We start from the raw sequence: 18,553 nt of genomic DNA, 5'->3' as shown, positions 1-18,553 counted from the left end.
CAGCCCATACTAGCCAAGCGGAGCAAAGAGAGAGCAATCAACCCTGATACAATGTTGTTCATCCCAAGTAGCACAGGCAATTCACCATACAATACAGCACTTCAAAATCAGCAGAAACCACACACATGCAGGACATCCACAACAGGCAGTCTGGGGAGCTCGTTCTTGGAAAATGGGGTGGGGGGATGCTTCTTCCCATCTCCACTCACAGGAACAGAGGAGGACTTGGGAAACAGCAGCCCGGCCCACTCTTCCTGCTTCCCAGCATAGCATGCAGAACAGAGGTAGTACCTTTGCGGTGGGTGGGAAGCTCCGTTCAGGGACGGGAGAGTTGGCCGGCTTCCCACTGTGGTTCTTTGCCTCCCAGTCCTCTGCTGGATTGCCTGTCTCCCCAGCGCGGAAGGGGTGGTTGCCTAGTGCCTCTTCCAGTGCCGAGGGCAGCGGGCGGGTAGGAGTGAGGTCTTGGGTAGGAATGGATGGTGGGGGAGGGATGGGAATGGGGGGTGGAGTGCGTTGCACCCAGGGTGAGGATGAGGCACTCAGGTGGCCCGATGAGGGAAGGACAGGGGGCGCGGGGACCTTGGGGGGTGGGTTGGAGGCTGGAGGGTGGGGCATCACAGGCAAGGCAGAAGCAGTCTTGGGGGGATAGTAGAACATGTCCAAGGGGATGTCATCCAGGTCAGTGGTGTGGAGGTGCAGCCCACCTGCGAAGCGTCTCAGGGGTGGGGCCAGGGGAGACACAGAAGGCGGGGGAGGCGGGGGCCCTGTGGTCATCTGGGGGGTTGCAAGGAAGTTCTGTAACTGCTTAGTGCCCCACTTCACAATACATCGAGTATAATGCTCATCTATTTATTTCTCTTGCTGCTGAAGACGCACCACCCTCAAACCAGAACCACGGGGGTGTCACATCTCTGCCACCTGGGTGCCCAGCTGATCCCATACGAGGTGGCCAGTAGGGAGTGCCCAAATGCAGGAGGAGCCCCAAGTTATGTGGGTGGTAAGAAGGCGACCATATAATCCATTAGATGACCAATTAGATGACCAATAGTCATCTCAACTGGAACACACTTGACAGTGAAAAGGACATCTGAGTAATTATGCCAGGACAACAGGCCTAACCGGGATCATCTCAGATGAGCTGGGACTTAGTGGTCACTGTGGAGATAATCCCAGAAATACAGATATGCCCCCCTCCTCAAGAGAGGAAGGGGGAGTGGGCTGGTCGGCGGCCCTGCACAGTGAAGCTTGCCAGTGGCCATCCTGCCTGCCGCTGTCCCCAGGGTGGGTGGTCCTGAAGGCAGGAGGAGGGTCTATGTGGAAAGAAGGGCTCTGTTACCTCTGAAATCTCAGTATCAGCAGAGGAAATCTGCTCAAGGCGCGTCTGACAGAGCCTTTCCACCCAATACTGAATCTTTTCCGATTCCTCAAGGTCTTCCCGCTCTGTCTCCGATACCTGGGACCCAAGGCCGGCGCAAAATGGAGAGGACAGAGGGCATACTTGAGTCACATGTGGGCGGCACACTCAAATCAGTAGAACAGAAGCACTTCTTAAAAAAACCCAGAGTACTGTTGGGTGTGTCAATTACCTAGAAAAAGCCCCGGGCTTGTTCCACCTGGCCGCAGAGGTGGTGGAAATAAGGGGGAGGGGGTGTTAGGGTGTTGGGCTAGCTAACGGCAGGTGTAGGCAAAATCCAAGAAGGGGCTCGTGCATTGCGTGGGATTAGCTGGCCCCCAGGATCCCCACCAACCCTGAGTCTCTTATGATTCTCCAAGTATGGTCCTTTTATAGGCTCTCAGCACCTTCCAAGAGTTCAATTGTACTCTTTTTCATCCCCCCTCCAGGCCGCCTTGTCCTCAGGAGCACAAGCTCAATTTTATCTTTAATTTTTTAGCTAATTTGCTCCTAATGAGAGAGCTAATGCACTTCACATTTTTCAGGACTTCTCTGGATTTGTAATCTAATCAGTTTGGCATTCTGATTCATGGAAGCATTAAAGAGAAGCGAAACCAGGAATCTCTCCAACAGCTAGGGAGTTACCTAGGAGATAGGAATTACTTATGCTGGAAGACTACTTTTGACATGTCTTGAAGGGGACAGCCTTAGATATATTCCTGGGTTGAAGAGGTCTAGCCTCAGACACAGTTCATGTTGATGGGAGCAGCCTCAAACTCATAGCCTGATTAATTGGGGGATAACCTCAAGACACCCCACCTGCCTAAAGGGGTTAGCTTCAGACCCATACCCTCAGACACAAGGCAGATTGGGGAAAACGGGTCTTGGATTCATAACCTGGGTTGGGGAGGGGGGTGTCAAACTGACCCAGATCTAATGACAGGTGGGTAGAAGGCTAACTTCAGATCTACAGCTGAAGAGGGTTAGCCTCCGACTCAAACCCTGAGCAGGGAGGGCAGCCTCACAGCCACACGGAGGGTGGAGCGGCCTAGCCTTGGGCTCATACTCTGGTTGGGGATGGTGGGAGTAGAGGACAGACTCAAATCTGTAGCCACATGTGTAGAGGCTAACCCGAGACCTACAATCTGGGTAGAGAGGCCAGCCCCTGAGCAAGGGGGCCCGTCTCGATCCCAAACATACACTAAGCCAGGAGCTAGTCTCAGACGACTCTGGGTAGGTAGGAAGATGTCACTCTCCAGCCTGGGGAGGGGGCCAGGCTCACTCCATCCTTGGACTGCATTTGGGAAGAGCAACTCCATCTGGTTCCCTGAGAGCGTGGTGGGGACCAACCGAACTGTCCCAGGGATGCTCACCTGGCCTGGGAGAAGGACACATACCTCCTGGGCCAGCCGGTTGATCTTCAGTTGCTTTTCCTTCTCTAGCATTTCCTCTTTCTCTTTGTAAAGCTTTTGCTCAAATTCCAGTTCCTTCTTATTCTTTCTCAACTCCTGAAGGCTATCATACTTGGCTTTCTTCTTATCCTTTCCTTTCTGAGCAGATGTGGCATTGTTTATATGACAAGGGTTACAAGGTAGTGTTGACACTGGCACAGCACAGCAAACAAGGCATTCAGTCTTCAGACAACAGCAGGCAACCACCCCATGGTGAGCCCCTCCCCTAGCTCTGCCCCACCACACTGGGCATTGGACTTAAGGTTTAGGACAGGCAGGACGCTTCTACCCATCACAGAGTGAGACACATTTCCGTGTGCCAGCCAGAAGAACTGGCTTACTAGTTCACTAACAAGCTGTGTGACCTTAGTTAAGTTCCTTAACCTCTCTGGGCCTGGTTTATCTCATCTCCAAAATGGGGGAAATACCTACCCCACAGGTTTGCCATTCAGAGCCAATGAAATAACATCTATGAAAGAGCTTCGTGAGCTTCAAAGTGCTGTATTTTAAAAAGCACTGTATTTACTTCTTAGTATCTGGGCATATGCCTTCTCCAACCACTGGATGTTCAGACACCACAGGTGCATCCTGGTAGATTCTAGAGAAAATCTGGGACAGATCCCCTGTCCTGAGCTAGAGGAGAAGGGTGTCAGCCTCCGACCTGGGAGCCCAGAGCCAGGGACATCAGATTTTGTCCTGATGCTTAAACTCCAGACCACTTCATCCTGGAGAGTCCAAATCCACTGTTCCCTCTGAACTAGGCTCCTGAACTGAGGACTAGACAGAAATTACAGGACTGGGAGATGGTGGGCAGGAGAAGGTAGGGAGGATGGCCTAACTGCTCTTCACTGGCCATCAGGGTTGAAGAGGACTGGGGGAAGGAGATGCAGGGCAAACAGACTTCTTTTTCCTGTTTGAATTAGACCACAACATCTGCTTTCCTGGTTGCTTCTCCCATGGGCTTGCAGGGAAGCCAAGGAGTAAGGAATGAAGAGAATTAAGATTTACGGACTGCCTATGTGCCAAGGTATTAAAAGTTGATTATCTCATAAGTAGGTATCATCCCCCCTCTGATGAAAGAGCCGAGGTTCAGGGAGGTGAAGTCCCTTGCTGGACGTCAAACATCTAGTAAGTGGTGGTGCCAGAGTTTGGACCCGAGTTTCCCCACGGTGCTCTGATGAGCTGGGGGCAATGGAGCATGGCAGGAGGGAGCGTCAGACCCCATCACACAGCATGGAGGACAGGGGCCAGCAGAGAGAGTCAACACTCTGGGGAAGGAGGAAGCTTGCACATTCACTGAGCTCACCCCCAAACCCACAAGCCTTCCTGGGGCCTGCTCTCAGAATTCCTGAATCATCCCAGCGTCCAAGGCCAGGAAGGAGGAATTGAGTTTCCCAGCAATGGATACACAACTTTGTCCACAGCTGGAGGGGCATGATGGGTCATTATGGACACGTGACCGAGTCATTCTGCCTCCCCTCCTAAAGACTACCCCCACCTCTGTGCGCAGGTGCTTTGGAGATGGTCCCCCATCTAGGATATGGGGACTCACCCCCAGAGCAGTCTGTGAGCCACTTGAGAAAATGGTTTTCACTATTTCAGAGTTCTGCTTGATTCCTTCCTACCCTGTTCACTAGACTCTCAGCTCAGTTGATAGATGAATCCCTACTATCATATTATCAATTCAGACAATTCCCCAAGAGGAGCCAGAAACATTCTACCCAATGGCAGCTTGCTAGACTAAGGGCATGGCCTCTCACAGGGACCATCATAATAGGCATGGCCATTCTACTGGTTTAAAAAAAACCACCAGTGTTAAAGATTTTAGAGCTAGGGCTCCTGGGTGGGGCAGGCAGATATGACAGTTTCTGTCCCATCTCCAAGAAAAGAGCACCTGCTTACTGATGCAGAAAGGCAAGCTGCCCCATAGCATTGCCTACTGATCGCACACTAGCCTTCTCCATACATGTTACTTAGCTGTGTGTGAATCTGCCTGCCCTGCCAGATGGCGGGCTCCTACAAGTAGGGTTGGTCTGCGTTATTTACTCAAGCAGTCCTGGGGAAAGGATTCAGTCAGAACTATGAATCCTTCAGGTGCTGAAATGGACTTTGTGAGGTCACAGGCCTGGGCACCTTGAGACCCACAGGGCTCAAGAAGTCACTGAATAGTTATCTTTTCAGATAAGGGGAATTTTGTGCATTGCTGATCACGGCCATAGAGGGCCACTTGTATTATCTGGGGACTTCGTTCCAGCTGCTGGGAGACAAAGCATCTCACATGACTCCAGAAAAAATGTCAATGGATTTTCAGAGCCAGAATGAGGGACATGATTCTGTTGTCCTTTAGCTGTCAGTTAAATTCATGGCAAATATTCCTTCTGGTCCAGACTGAGAGGAGAGGCAGATGGGGTGGATGTGCTCTTGCTTCTACCTAGATGCAATTTTTCTCTCTTTTGGAAATGAAATGAAACCAAAATACCAGCTATTTCTGGAATGACTGGACTAAAGAATAGAGGAAAATAAGCTTTCCTCTTCACCAACAGCGATTTTCGAGTGACATGATTTCTGATGGGAGGTGTGTGTGGAGGAGACGCTAGTTCTTTTACATTTATCTAGTTATTAGTGCCTGGAAAAGAATTTACCTGTACATCTCCTTTTATTATTTTTTCAAATAAAATCCTCTGTGTGTGTGTGTACATGTGCGTGTCTCATAACCTGCACCCAACTTGATTTTTCACTCTGTCTGACCTTGGCTTCTGGTCTTGTCCTCTGGTTCTACTTGACAGAGAAACAAAGCAGAAGTTTCCTGCCATGGCTTTGCCCTGTCCCGTGCCCAGTGGAGCTGGTGCCGACCCAGCAGTGCCTGATGGTACCTAGGCAGGTCTCAGCCCGTGAATACCTCCCCCACGATGCCGCTGTGACAGCGCCCTGCCATCTGCCATCAGTCTGACAGAGAGGCACAGACAGGGTTAGCCCCCCCAGTGAACAGGCGGTCACACTGTTGAGAGGCGACAGGAGAAGAAACAATGTTTGGAAAAGGTCAAAACCAATGGCAAACTCAGCAGCAAACAGCACTCAGTCCTGGCCTACCTTCCGGATGGTTGGGAATTTGCCATCGTAGCGATAAAACCATCCAAAGGCTATAAGAACACAGAGAACAAAGCGATGAGATGCAGTTCAGCTCAGCCAGAGCGTCCATGGGCAGCAGCCAGGAGGAGTTGGGTTCCCAAGGAACTCGCGGCTTTGTGAGATGAAGAGCAGCCTCAGCAAATTCAACAGCAGAACCGCACCCTCTGTCTGACTCTCCACTTACCTGGCCTCACCTGGTTGTAAAGCAGGCCCAAGACCACCTGAGAAAGGGCCCGATTCCCAGGCCCCGGGCCACTGTCAGCTGCCTCTCCCAGGACACTGGCTTCAGAAGTCAGTGCCAAAGTCAAAGAGAAAGCCCCTTGTAGAAGGATGAGCTTTTCCCCATCACAGCCACAGTCTGCAAACACAAAGCCCCATTGAACAAGGCCTCTCCTGACTGGCGTCAGGTTCCTCCATCCAAGAAACAACCCGAAACAAAAGGGAGCCTGGGTATCTGCCTAGAACGACTGTCAGACAGAACAAAACTGTCTTGTCTCACAGAGCAGGCCACGTCCTCTGCTTTCAACGTCGAAAGAGAAGGCCCTGGCAGGGTCAGCTCAGGGAAGGACACTCAGGCAGCAGTGGGCAGGAGATCTGCCCACAGAAAAGCACATCCCCACCCAGGCCAGATCACCAGCCCCCTGTCTTCCCCAGGCAACAGCATGACGGATGGGCTAATACCTCAAGGCTGAAGCTCCCTGGCCAGAAGTGATGGCTTAATTACCCACCCTTGACCAGCCTGAGCTCTGGAACAGGATCTAGAAAGCCCCCTGCTAGACCCGGCACTACCCTCTTAGTTGCTGGATGTTGGGGAGGTCTAGGGAGTCTTGGGGGAGAGGCCAGAGCAGCAGAGGAAGAACTTAGGCGTGGGTAGTATTAAATATTTGAGCCAGCAGTTCCAGCTGACATTGCAGCCTGGCCGTGAGTCTTGTCCTTAAGGTATTGTAGGCAGTGCTTGGACCAAGCCGGGGCTTGGAGGAGCTTCCCGGACTCCAGGAGTCCCTACCACATATTGGCCCCTCAGAGCTGGGTATCTGCAGGGCTGGCAGGAGGAGGCGGGCAGGGCAAACAGAGCAGCAAGGCTAGGGAGCGAAGCGGGGGCCGCAAACCTGCTCTCCCTGCTTTTCCGTGCCTCCGTCCAGGTCATCTGCCGGGTCAAACTCGGGGTCCACTCCCAGCTCATCTACCCGGGAAAAGAGGAGGAAGCTGGTGAACCAAGAAAGACTTGGGAGATCAAGAGGCCAGAGGAGCTTGGGGGTGCCTGGGGGCCTGTGACCAGCTTACTCCATGGGAGAGCTGGGAGGTCAGGGGCAAGAACAGGGCTCAGGAACCCAGAGCAAAGGTTTCTTGCTCTAGGATGGTGCCTGCAGTGCTTTCAACCTTGGTAGTTCTCATTTCTCCATCTGTAAAATGGGCTCACAACAGGGGCCTCTGATCTGACAGCAGCATGAGAACCATTTTGCAGGGTGTTTGGTTGAAACAGGAGGTGCAGTACTGATGACAGGAATATCTGAGTATTATACACGTTTGATGCCAAGGGCTTGCAATGGGAAACAGATCCTCCTAGCTTCTTCTCATCACCCTTGGAGCTCTGGGTCCCCAGGGGATGTCAGAACTGTGTGTGTGGGCAGCAGATGGAAGTCTGGGATCCTGAGGAGATGAGGAGATCCCAAGGGGTAAAAGGGACACGTGTGCTTAGAAAGACATGAATTCTGACCTAACGTGGAGAATAGCAAACTGTCCTTTCCAGTGATTTCTAACCTGGACTCTGGCCTCCCTGGGGCCCTGGAAAGTAGTGTTTGAATCTCCTACAAGCTGCTTATCAATATTTCAAAATATTAATTAGAAGAGCTGGCCTATTAACCTATGAAAAGGCTATACGTAAGTTCCTTTGCTTTTGGCTCAGTTTATATTTACTCAACAATGGAACATTGATGCTTTCTTGCTAACAAGAGGGACTACTTAATAAAACAGTGAATACACAAATGATTACTTAGTAGTGTGGTAGGAAAAAACTCAACTTCCAAACCATGGGGTCTAATGGGATTGGGGGCTAATAGATGGGGTCCTTGATGAGAAGGCTGGAAAGCTCTTATTTAAACTTATCTTTCAAGCCTCCTTCCAGCTCTGGGAACCTTAATTACCCCTCTGCCCCCTTTTGCTTTTGCTAAGGAAAGCTATTCTGGGGCCCCTGTGACTGTACGTCCTGGCTTTGAGGGCTCAGTGCAATGTTGGGGTTCTGCTAGGTCGGTCATGGGTAGGCAGGCGGAGCCCCTGGGAAGCGGGTGGGGAGGGGAGCAGGCAGTCCCACCCTGATCATTAGGATGAGTGGCTTCATTTTCCAGGCAAGAGATGCTTCACACTCTTTTCCTGTCTGTTCAAAAATGCTGGCTCCACACAGGCACAGACACCTGAGTCGGGTAGAACCTGTCAGCTGACTGGACCCCCAAATTGAAGAGTGGTCAGGGAGGGGCTGGCTGCAGCCTGGTCCTGTCAGCCCTAAACGGCAGAGACCATTCCAGCCTCCCAGGAACGGGGAAAAGGTGGGAAATTGAGCTGGCTCAGAGGCCTTCCTACACTTCCTGACTAATCTCCGAAGTAAAATTAAACTGCCGACGCAAATGGAAATGGATGGAGGTGGCCTGGCTGCCTCAGCTCAGGCCGGCAGAGCCTGGTCCTCAATCACTTGCTTCCGCCTGTTCCCTTAGAAAACATTTATATCTCGAGCAAAGGGAAAGTTTTTGCTCCTTTTATTCAAGAAGCTTGATTTGGTCTAAAAGCACTGAATAAATAGCTAGAGAACGGGTTTTTATTTTTTACAGTTCCTGAGAGGGTGTGTTTGCTTTGAAGCCAAGACCGAATTTCTAGGAAGGTACTAAATTGACTAGGATTACTTTCATGAGAAGCAATTAAAATCGATTTCTCTCCTTTGGAAGCTCCTATTTCACTCCAAAGAGCAAATTAGCTACTTGTCTAAAGCACAGATTATTCGCCGGGAATTTAGCTCTGGCCACATCCTCAACTCATACCGAATGTCATGGGGGCAGCTGATGAGAGAGTGCTTTGTCCTTGGGAGAGGACCCGAGATGACACTGCCCCGGTGCCAGCAAGAAATGTGCTGGGAGGTGTTCGCCCTGCACCAGGGAGGGGTGACATGGAACCATCCAGATGCCCTGCGCCTCTTGTTGACCCAAGTGGCCTGGGTTGGCAAGTTGATGTCCCTCTAGGGCTCGAGTATGATTCAAAGTTGGGGCCAAAGCTGTCCAGACCCCATCACAGGATCCCAAATGGCTGCTGCACAGGGGAAGTGGGGGAACCTTGGTTCTTGGGTGCAGATTTGCCTCATATCTGGAGGGTCCCAGGTCGGCTGAGCACAGTCAGCTGGAGTAGAATCTGCCTTGTGTCAAGTACAAATCGAAACAGCTGTAAAGTCAGAGTAAAGGCCCAACCAGGCATCCTGGACCTGTGATTGCCACGGCCCCCAAGCTGCCTGGCTCCCGGCTCCCCACCACTACCCCACTGAAGAAGCACTGAGACTGAGCCCCCCACTCTGCCCTGGTGGTGTGAGCTGCCCCTTGAAGAGACATGACATCCTGGGAGTTGGCGTGGAGAGCAGGTGGACAGGGGAGCAGGTGGTGGGGGTCTGGACTGCAAGTGGACATGGGAACGCAGGACAGAGGAAGAAAGGAGATGGGAAGGGCAGAGGTTGCTGAGGCCCAAGGATGGTCGCAGTTTGGTGCCTGGGAGGGTCACACAGTTCTCTCCCCGACTCCACCCTCGGAGTGGCGTGACTGCAGTCCACAGTCAGGGATGCAGGTGGTAGGGGCACTTCGGTAAGCTCCTCCCACAGTTGCTCATCAGCCTTGGACCACCAGAGTCCTTCTCTCACGTGAGCCCCTTCCCCTCTTTCTTGCTGCTGTTTTACCCCAGCCCCAATTCAGAACCAGGCAAGAGGAGGACACAACACCTGACATACTAGGATGATAATCCCATCAGCAGTTTGCTTTTGCCACAGCTCTCCAGCCCCTCTTCAGAAGTCCAAGGGCACATGCCTGAGTCTGTGTCATGGGGGAGAGCCTGGCAGCAGGCCCCCAGGACAAGGAGGGCAGGCAGATCCCACCCATCCCAATGCCCTGGCAGACAGCACCTGGCACTTGGCTGCCCTCCATGAAGACAGAGCCATGGCCTATTCACCTGGGCAGGTAGTGGTGAGTGGAGGGAGACCTCTGTCTTTGTCTAGACACCCCCAGGCCCCAGAAGGAAGCCCCCTCCCCCCCGGCACATGATACATACACTTTGGCTTGCGAAGGGGTACTGGGTGCACCTCGGCGGTGATGGTTTTAGGCGACAGGAGCTGTTCCTTTGAGCCCCAGTCTTCTTCCCACTGCTTCTTAAACTTCTCTTCCTCCTCCACGATCCTGAAATAAGACCCCCCACGCCTGTGACTGGAGTCAGAACCTTCACAGGCCTGCCTTCTGCCTATTGGGGAATGCCAACCAGCCTGGGGAGAAGCCACGTGGTTCTAGCTGTGACGAAAACGAGTCCCTGGCACTTGTATTCTAAATCAGGTGTGAATGCCACCCTGGCAGTTACAAGACTGTGTTCCAGTTACCCTAATATGATGGGTTTTACTAGGATTATGGAATGACTACAAATAAAGGACGGTCCACCAGGGGGCAAGAGGGCCAGGTAAACTGGGCCTGGAGGTGGCCTCTGGGGCCGCACTCCTGCGAGTACACTCATGTCCACGCACAGACATGTGTGTGCAGACACATGGGGCCAAGGCACTCACTGTTCCATCTCCTTCCGGTATCTCTCATTTTCCTCTGCTGCCTTCTGGGCAATTTCCTTTTTCCTTCTGAAACACAAATGCAAGTTGGCATGTTGGAGTCTATGTAAGAGAAGTTAACTCTTCCTTGCAGCTAATCTCTGATTTGAGAAAAGTTTTAAATATTTCTTCCAGGCTCCTTTCCAAGGATGCCTGGACCAAATTTGGATGCTGGGAAAGAGGGTCCAAAAAAGTCTGGATCTTGTGCTCTTGTGTGGTTTCGTCTGGCACTGCTGAGCAGAGATTCTGCACTGCAGGAGACTGGAGGCAGTTCAGTGCAGGCCACATGCCATGCAGCTACCTCTAAACACCAGCATAAAGTGACTGACTGAGTGAGGTCCTCCCAGAGGAGGGCCCCAGACCCCAGGGGCAAAGCCGGGGCTGCTAAGCAAGGCCAGGGTAATGGGCAGAGGTACCACCCAGGGTGGTTCTTCAGGCAAATTCTGTGATGCAAGAGATGGAAAGATCCTGTCCACTTTCCTTTCCCAAATTCTTATTACGCTCATAGAATGTATCTGGATTGGGATTTTGACAATAGTTTTTGACTTGTGAATTCTCTCAGTCATCATCCCAGCCACTCTGGGGTTGGTGGGGGGGGTAGTTCTTATTACCATAGATGGGGCAGCCAAACTGCCTGGGTATGAATTCCACAGCTTAGCCATGTCTGACTTTGTACACAAGTGGAAGTGGTGTAACCTCTCTCAGTCTCACTCTCCTCACCTATAAAATGGGTTAATACCATCTATCTCCCAGGGCTCTTATGGGAATTCAGTTGAGGAACATAAACAAGGCCCTAATACAATGCCAGCCACGTGGTTGGTACTTGACAAATGTTAGTTATTACTAGTAGCACCCTCATTTTCCATATTCCTGGGTCTTGGAAATCTAGGGCTTTCCTTGGCAAGGAGGGAGGAGCCTCGTGGTCTGGAGGCAGGGGATGCTTCCACTGAGCATCACTGAGCCCATCTGGTCTGAAGACAGGCCTCGGGGGAGAGAATAAAGTCAGCTCAGGATGCAGTGGGCAGGAAGAAAGGCGGGTGGGATGGTACAGTGGTCTGGGGTGGGGGAAAGCAGGGCATCCTGGCTGGCCACACTCACTGCCGCTCCATCTCCTGCTGCTCCTGGAGGATCTTGTTGGATTCCATCGCCAGCCGCTTCTGCATCAGAAGCTCCTGTCGCTGCAGCTCGCGCTGCCGGACCTCTGCCAGCCGCTCCCGGTCTGTCATGAACAGCTCCCGGCCCTCATGGGGAGAAAATGGGCCGCTTGCTCAGTCCCCTGGGAACCTAGGAGTCCACTGCCAGAGTTTGAGGGCCAAGATTTGGGTTGCCTTCTCATCTCCGTGGCCCCCCCATGTCAGGCATTGTGCCTCCTGCTCTGTCTGACCCAAGCTTCTGGCTGGGCAGAAATCCTCCCCAGCTGCTATCAGAGCTTCAGGGAAGGAGAGCCCTTGGCCTTTCCCAGGAGTGTGTGGCAGAGATCAGGGGTCTGAGCAGCTGGGCTGCAGGTCAGGGGTCATGGGGCCCCCACCAGCTCGTTCTGGACTTACCGCTCCAGCTACGATGGAGATGGTCAGGCTGCGGCTACTCTTCAGCACGTTCACGGCCTGTGGGGACAGGCAGATAGTCAGCTGAGACCTGACAGATCAGAGTAGTTGAGGCCTCTGGAGAGCACAGAAGGTTTCAGACACTGCGGCAAGGGGGAGGTAGGTGAGAAGAGGACAGCAGAGAGGATCACAGCCACAAGGTGAAAAACCCACATCTCACCTCCTTGTGGTCCAGGTTGGAGAAGTCGATGCCATTGACTTCGACAATCTGGTCCCCTGTCTGGTGGAGAAATGGAGAGGGATCGGCATGTTTGTATTATCTGTACACTCAGTCTGTTGGAAGAGCTCCCCCTGGAGGCCAGCATCAGACGTTGGGTCTTCAAGTAGCTGTACCTCAACTCTTCCGAAAGAGCAGAGTTCCAGTGGGGTCCTCCCAGGGCTCCTCCACCCCATATCTCTTTTATCAGTTGTCAAATATTACACCTTTAGAAGTTCATTACTTTGGCTGAATTTATGACATTTGCTTTAAAAACTCAGTTTGTAGACATAGGAGCCTTTAAGCTTCTCATATAGTAGATTCTGAGTGGAGTCATAATAATAATTAGTATAATAGCTAACATTAATCGATCCCTCAGTTTGTACCAGACACAGTTCTAAGCATATGTATTAATACATTTAATCTACACAATGACCCCAGAAGGAAGGCTAGTACCCCCATTTTACAGGATAGGAAACTGAAGCACAGAAAGAGGAAATAACTTGTCCAAAGAAGAGGTTAAGAGTTCTAGCTCTGGAATCAGACCACCTAGGTTTAAATCCCAGCCCTGCCATTCTAGGTACATGATCTTGGAAAGATCTTTCTCTGGCTCTCAGTTTTCTCATCTGTAAAATGAGGCTAACCATAGTACCTAATTTTCAGAGTTCTCATACATTTTAAAGGGCTTAGAACAATGTCCAATCCAGTTAACGCTCAATGAATGTCAATTCTGATTATTATTACTACATCCCAAGCTCAGGACCAAAGGCTCTCAGAGCTGGAGAAGGGCTGTAGAAAGGCTCAAATGTCACCCCCTCTGTGAAGCCTTCCCTTTGGGGGTTAGTAGGAATCATCAGCCAGTGAGTGTTGAGAGAGCGCTGTGTGGGAAAGCACATGCTCCATCCCTGTGTGGTCACAGTCTGACCCTGCACCCCACAGGGGCCCCACAGGGGCAGGCCCAGGGTCACTCACCTCCAACCCCACCTCAGCAGACAGGGAGCCAGGCTTCACGTGGCTGATGAAGATGCCGGGTTTCTGGATGGGGCCGCTGGAAATGCTGTGGGAGAGACGGGAGATCAGGTGAGCCTCTGCTCTTCAGTGCTTGCTCATTTTCAATGACCGGCCCCCTATGCCTGTGTGTCCAGGTCATGCATGAGCTCATGCATGAGCTCAGTACCCAAGCCCTCTGTCATCTACCTGTTCAGCTTCTGTCTACCTGTCCAGCCTCATTTCCCTGTGGCAATAACCACAGAAAGCTACTTCTAATTCCCCCTACCCAACCTCTCATCCAACATATTGCATATGCTGTTTCTTCTCTCTTTCTAGCATTTTCCTATGCATTCCTCCACACTCAAATGTTATCTCCTCTACAAGGTTTTAACCAAACTCCTTATTCTATCCCCTGACTAAGCTGGTTGCTCCCTTCCCAGTGCTCCTAAACACCTACAGCAAGGATAGCACTTGTACTGTTTGTTAATCTCCCCTCCCAGATCTGTGGCAGCTATCGCTAATCAATCACAACACTCTTTCCCACCTATGCCTAGATACAGCATTAAAGCTCTTTTCAAACTAGTACTCCAGGGCAGCCACCACTAATTGATCAGAGACAGCACAGGGTAGAAAACTTATTTGCCATGCCTGACCCAGAATGCAGCTCCATGACAGAGTCCCTCACTACTGTAACTATTTATGTGGTTGGCTTCTATATTAAGCTATAATGTCTTAGAAAGGAGGGACTTTTTTTTTTAATCACTTATGCTTGTCAGAAAAGTGTTGAATAAATGTGATGGAATGGAAATAAGAAGAATAACTTAGGGAATTCCCTGGTGGTCCAGTGGTTAGGACTCTGCGCTTTCACTGCCGAGGTCCCAGATTCAATTTCTGGTCGGGGAACTAGGATCGCACAAGCCTCGTGGTGCGGTCAAAAAAAAAAAAAAAAGACAAATAATAATAGCTAATATTTACGAACTGCTTACTACCTGCCAGGCACTAAGCTTGGTACTTCATTCTGTCATCTCACTCTTCCTCACAACAGCCTTGTGATATGGGGACTATTACTGCTGATTTATAGAGAAAGAAACTGAGGGGACTTCCCTGGTGGCACAGTGGTTAAGACTCTGTGCTCCCAATGCAGGGAGCGCGGGTTTGATCCCTGGTCAGGGAACTAGATCCCACATGCATGCCGCAACTAAGAATTCGCATGCCACAACTAAGGAGCCCACGTGCCGCAACTAAGGAGCTGGCGAGCTGCAACTAAGGAGCCCACCTGCCGCAACTAAGACCTGATGCAACCAAAACCAACCAACAAATAAATAAATAAAAGAAACTGAGGGTCAGGGTGGTTAAGTAACTAGTCCAAGGTTCTAGAGCTCATAGGTGGCACAGCAGGGCCTGGAACCTAGATCTCTAACTGCAGTACCTGTGTGCTTAACAAGAATGCCCCATGAGACCCAATGCCTGTTTGCAACTCCCTGGCTGCCTCCTAAGGAAGCCACAAGGTAATTAGTGAGAAGGGAACTGTGACAGAGATGACCAGCTTGACCGGCTCCTTTTGCATGACTCGAGGGCCCACCAAAGGAACATGGCTCTGCCTTTGGGCCTCAGTTTCCTCCTCTGTAAAATGGGCCTGTTAGAGCTGTCCCTCTGGCCCTACAGGGCTGTTGTGAAGCTCAGAGGGGAAATCAAGCACCAAGAAGTGTCATCACTAGTGGACAAAAGTCTCCTCAGAAGCAGCAGTGAGAAAGGGGAGTGGTGTGAGGGACCTACTGTGGTCTGCTGGCCATGAGTGAGCCCCAGGGCGTACCTGCCACCCACCTGCAGCCAAGGCCCCGGGAGCCCACCAGGCTGATGAAGACCTTCTTCTCCTTGTTTTCCTGACTGCTGGGGGAGCCCAGGCTGGTCCGCCCACCCTGAGGGAAGGAGAAGATAAGGTCACCGGGTGTCCGCACTGTGCAAGGGGCCTCTTGTGCTCATAAGGCCTTCAGGGCGAGCATTGCTGTCCCCACATGAGCCCGACTGCCGTTTTGTCCCTGGGAGTGTGTGTCTATACCAGCTGGGCCACCACCCACAGGGGCATTCTGGATGTGCTGGGGGCCTATATGAAGCCCCTGAGAACACATCCCTAGAGCAGGCCTTCCTTCAGGACCAGCTACCCCTCCTTGAAGACCACCCCATCCAGCCCCCATCACCGGCGGTCCTGACCCTTACCCCAGATTCCGACACAAACTGATCCACATACTGCCATTTGAGGGGCTCATCGGGAGAGCTGATGGGAGGGGAAAGTAGAAGGGGGGTCATTAGGGAGAGATGTTTGAGGCACCAGGCCCCAAATCCAAATCTTCCCCATGTGAAGCCTCCACCATCATTGGCCCAGGGGCAGTGCTGGCCAGACCCCAGGCTGACTCCAGGACCCTGAGCCCATAGGGAGGAGTCTGCCTGCAGAGGAGGGTCCTGCTCACCTCTTCACAGGGATCAGGCCGATGTCTGCGGGAGAAAGGCATGGGGGTTAGGATGGCTCCTCTGCCCTCCCTTCCTCCCCTAGAAGCTGGGTACCACCAGGGGCCCCACCCTGCCCCACCGTCAGCACCCCCGTGCTCTGGCCTCACTCACGTCTCACTTTGATGGACACAGTCTTCTTGGTGCGGATGAGGTTGATGACCTCCTCATGGGTGCAGGAGGAGATGGAATACCCATTGATCCGGACAATCTCGTCCCCTACCTTAACCACAGACAGAGAGAAGACGCACCAGGGTAGGGAAGCATCGGGCAGCTGGGCAGGCTCATGGCCAGATACTCCTGGCCTGCTCTCCAGGAGTCTTTCTGCCCATTTTACAGGTGGGGGAACCAAGATGGGGGCGAGGGGCACAGAGAGCAGGTAGCAGAGCTGGGAGGAGAAGTCAGGATTCTGTACCCTCACTCTGTCCCTTCCACCCACTGGGGCACCATCAGGTTCTGGAATTCAGGCGAAGGGCGACCCTCCAACAAGATTCAAGCAGCTCTTCCCTGGCCTTTGTCCTCTGAGCACCTTGGCCCTGGGGATCAGTCCTGAAGCTCCCCATTAAATAACTACAGGGCTGGAAGGATCCTCAGACATCAGTTGAAACTGAGGCCCAGGAGGTGATGTTTTGTCCACAGTCACAGTCATTAGCTACAGAGCAGGGACTGGATCGTGGACGACCTTCTCCAGCCTGAGGCCAGTGCAGGTCAGCTGGCGGCCTACCTCACACCACACATGCTGACCCTTTAGAGACTTGTTGGTCTCTGAAGACCAACTTGTTGGTCTCTAAAGAGACTTGTTGGTCTCTGTGTAGGGGACGCAGCTTGACTCTCAGCGAGGTCTGGGGGCTGGGTGGGCACATAGCCTCTGAGGGGTCCTCACCAGACCTACCCTTTACAACACCCCCCAGAGTCACCTTCTCCCTATTGTCACCCGAACACTTCCCTTCCACACCTGGACCCAGACCCCAGTCTTCTCAGCGGTCTGGCAAGGGGCTCAAAGAGGTGACATGGGGGTGGGGGGGGCGGTCACTAAAGACCCCTCTAGGTTTCTGGGGACTTCTCATGGAAGGAGAATGGCTGGACGGCCTCCTTGCACCAGTTCTTCACAACAACTCTGCGTGTCTGTTAATCAGATGAGGAAACTGAGGCTCAGAGAGGTGAGGTGACTTGCTCAAGGTCATCCAGCTAGTAAACAGTGTTGCTGAGATTTGACATCAGGGCTCCCTGACAGACAAGTGTTGTCTCTTGGGTGTCTGGAAGCAGAAAAGAAGGGAAGCTGGCCAAGCTTGGCTGCAGTTCCCTGTGTCCTGTCCTCTCTGGATCCTTGCCACCTGACAGAGCCCTCAAGTCCCATACGAAAGGCAGGGATAACTCTGTCCATTTTACAGCTGGGACAACCAAGGCACACAGAATTATTCTCTAGCCCTGGACTATACAGCAAGTTGTGCAGGGCAGAGGATGTAGGTTCAGACAGGATACACTTGGACAAAAATCTAAAATAACTCCAGTAGGGGGACAAGTGCAGAGATGGAGGAGTCCCAGGGCTGGGTCCAAGCCCCCGACTCCGGGCCCAGCCTCATAGGTCAAATCAGCGGGGCCTTCAGTTGAGCCAGGCTGTATCTGAACGTGCCCCTCCCCCACGCTCAGACATGCGATCTCCCCAGAAACATGAACCACCCCCAGACAGGTGAATGGATGCAGATGTTTTCCCCAAGCTGCTCTGAGTGAAGCTCCCTGTGTTGTTCCTAAAGGGAACCTGCCCGGGACCCCAGTGGAATGATTCCCACACAACCCCCGGCTCAGCTTGCAGGATTAGCTTTCCTCTCCCTCTCGCTCCCGCGTGGAGCCCTGCAAAAGGCCCTTTGTGCCAGGGCCACAGTGAAATGACGATCTGAGGGACAGCGGCACAAAGGAGAGATGAGCCTGTTAACCCGAGAAAGGGTTGATAATTCATAAGCCTGAGAAACAGGCAGGAAGGTAAAAGTCTAAGTTTCATTAAAATGCCCTGATGCCCCCAATCATGGAGGAATCGTTGAGAAATGCTTGTCCTAGGAGGAGACCTCACCCTGGAAAAAAAAGAGGGCTCAGCTGACGCCAAGAGAAGAGCTCATTATGTTTTTTCTCTGGCTGTGTTTCTGGGCTGGAAAATGTGCGGCACAGGAGAGGAATAACGAAGGGGCTGAAATTTCAGACGCTACCAGTGAGCCGTGAGACAGGGATTTAGAACAAAGCAATGTCTGTCAGCTCCCAGTTTCCACCTCCCACTCCACGGTGTCTTGTGCCATTAGCCTTCAGGGGCCCTGAAGCCCCTGGCTTGGCAGCCCAGATTGGGATGCTGGTAACAAACACGCTAGAAGCTCTGGGCGGGGGTGGGAGGGCCTCTTCTGTCTGGACATATAAAAACACACCTCTAGGCTCTGGCAGGAGCGAGACCTGGAGGTCTGCCCATCTCTG

General features: G+C 52.2%; 1 protein-coding gene across 2 annotated transcripts in view; it reads right to left on the bottom strand.

Annotated features, from left to right (window-relative positions):
* Window positions 1-18,553, bottom strand: part of USH1C (USH1 protein network component harmonin) — a 52,541-nt gene that overhangs the window by 19,418 nt on the left and 14,570 nt on the right. The window contains exons 5-18 of one of the 2 annotated variants that reach the window (XM_007174856.3): window positions 16,211-16,319; window positions 16,060-16,084; window positions 15,809-15,866; window positions 15,416-15,510; window positions 13,574-13,658; window positions 12,566-12,625; window positions 12,349-12,405; window positions 11,900-12,042; window positions 10,766-10,831; window positions 10,267-10,391; window positions 5,935-5,984; window positions 2,791-2,943; window positions 1,337-1,453; window positions 292-774 (exon numbers count right to left, since the gene is read on the bottom strand). In XM_007174856.3, the coding sequence (XP_007174918.2) occupies window positions 292-774; window positions 1,337-1,453; window positions 2,791-2,943; window positions 5,935-5,984; window positions 10,267-10,391; window positions 10,766-10,831; window positions 11,900-12,042; window positions 12,349-12,405; window positions 12,566-12,625; window positions 13,574-13,658; window positions 15,416-15,510; window positions 15,809-15,866; window positions 16,060-16,084; window positions 16,211-16,319 (1,626 nt within the window). Of the gene's footprint in view, window positions 1-291; window positions 775-1,336; window positions 1,454-2,790; window positions 2,944-5,934; window positions 5,985-7,082; window positions 7,157-10,266; window positions 10,392-10,765; window positions 10,832-11,899; window positions 12,043-12,348; window positions 12,406-12,565; window positions 12,626-13,573; window positions 13,659-15,415; window positions 15,511-15,808; window positions 15,867-16,059; window positions 16,085-16,210; window positions 16,320-18,553 lie in introns of both variants that reach the window. The other variant, XM_007174855.2, reaches the window with a different exon arrangement.

The sequence above is a fragment of the Balaenoptera acutorostrata genome, chromosome 9 (genome assembly GCF_949987535.1).
Source record: "Balaenoptera acutorostrata chromosome 9, mBalAcu1.1, whole genome shotgun sequence".
In the NCBI taxonomy this organism is placed as follows: Eukaryota; Metazoa; Chordata; class Mammalia; order Artiodactyla; family Balaenopteridae; genus Balaenoptera; species Balaenoptera acutorostrata.
The sequence above is the reverse complement of the archived record's forward strand: the minus strand, read 5'-3'. Positions and strand labels throughout refer to the sequence as shown.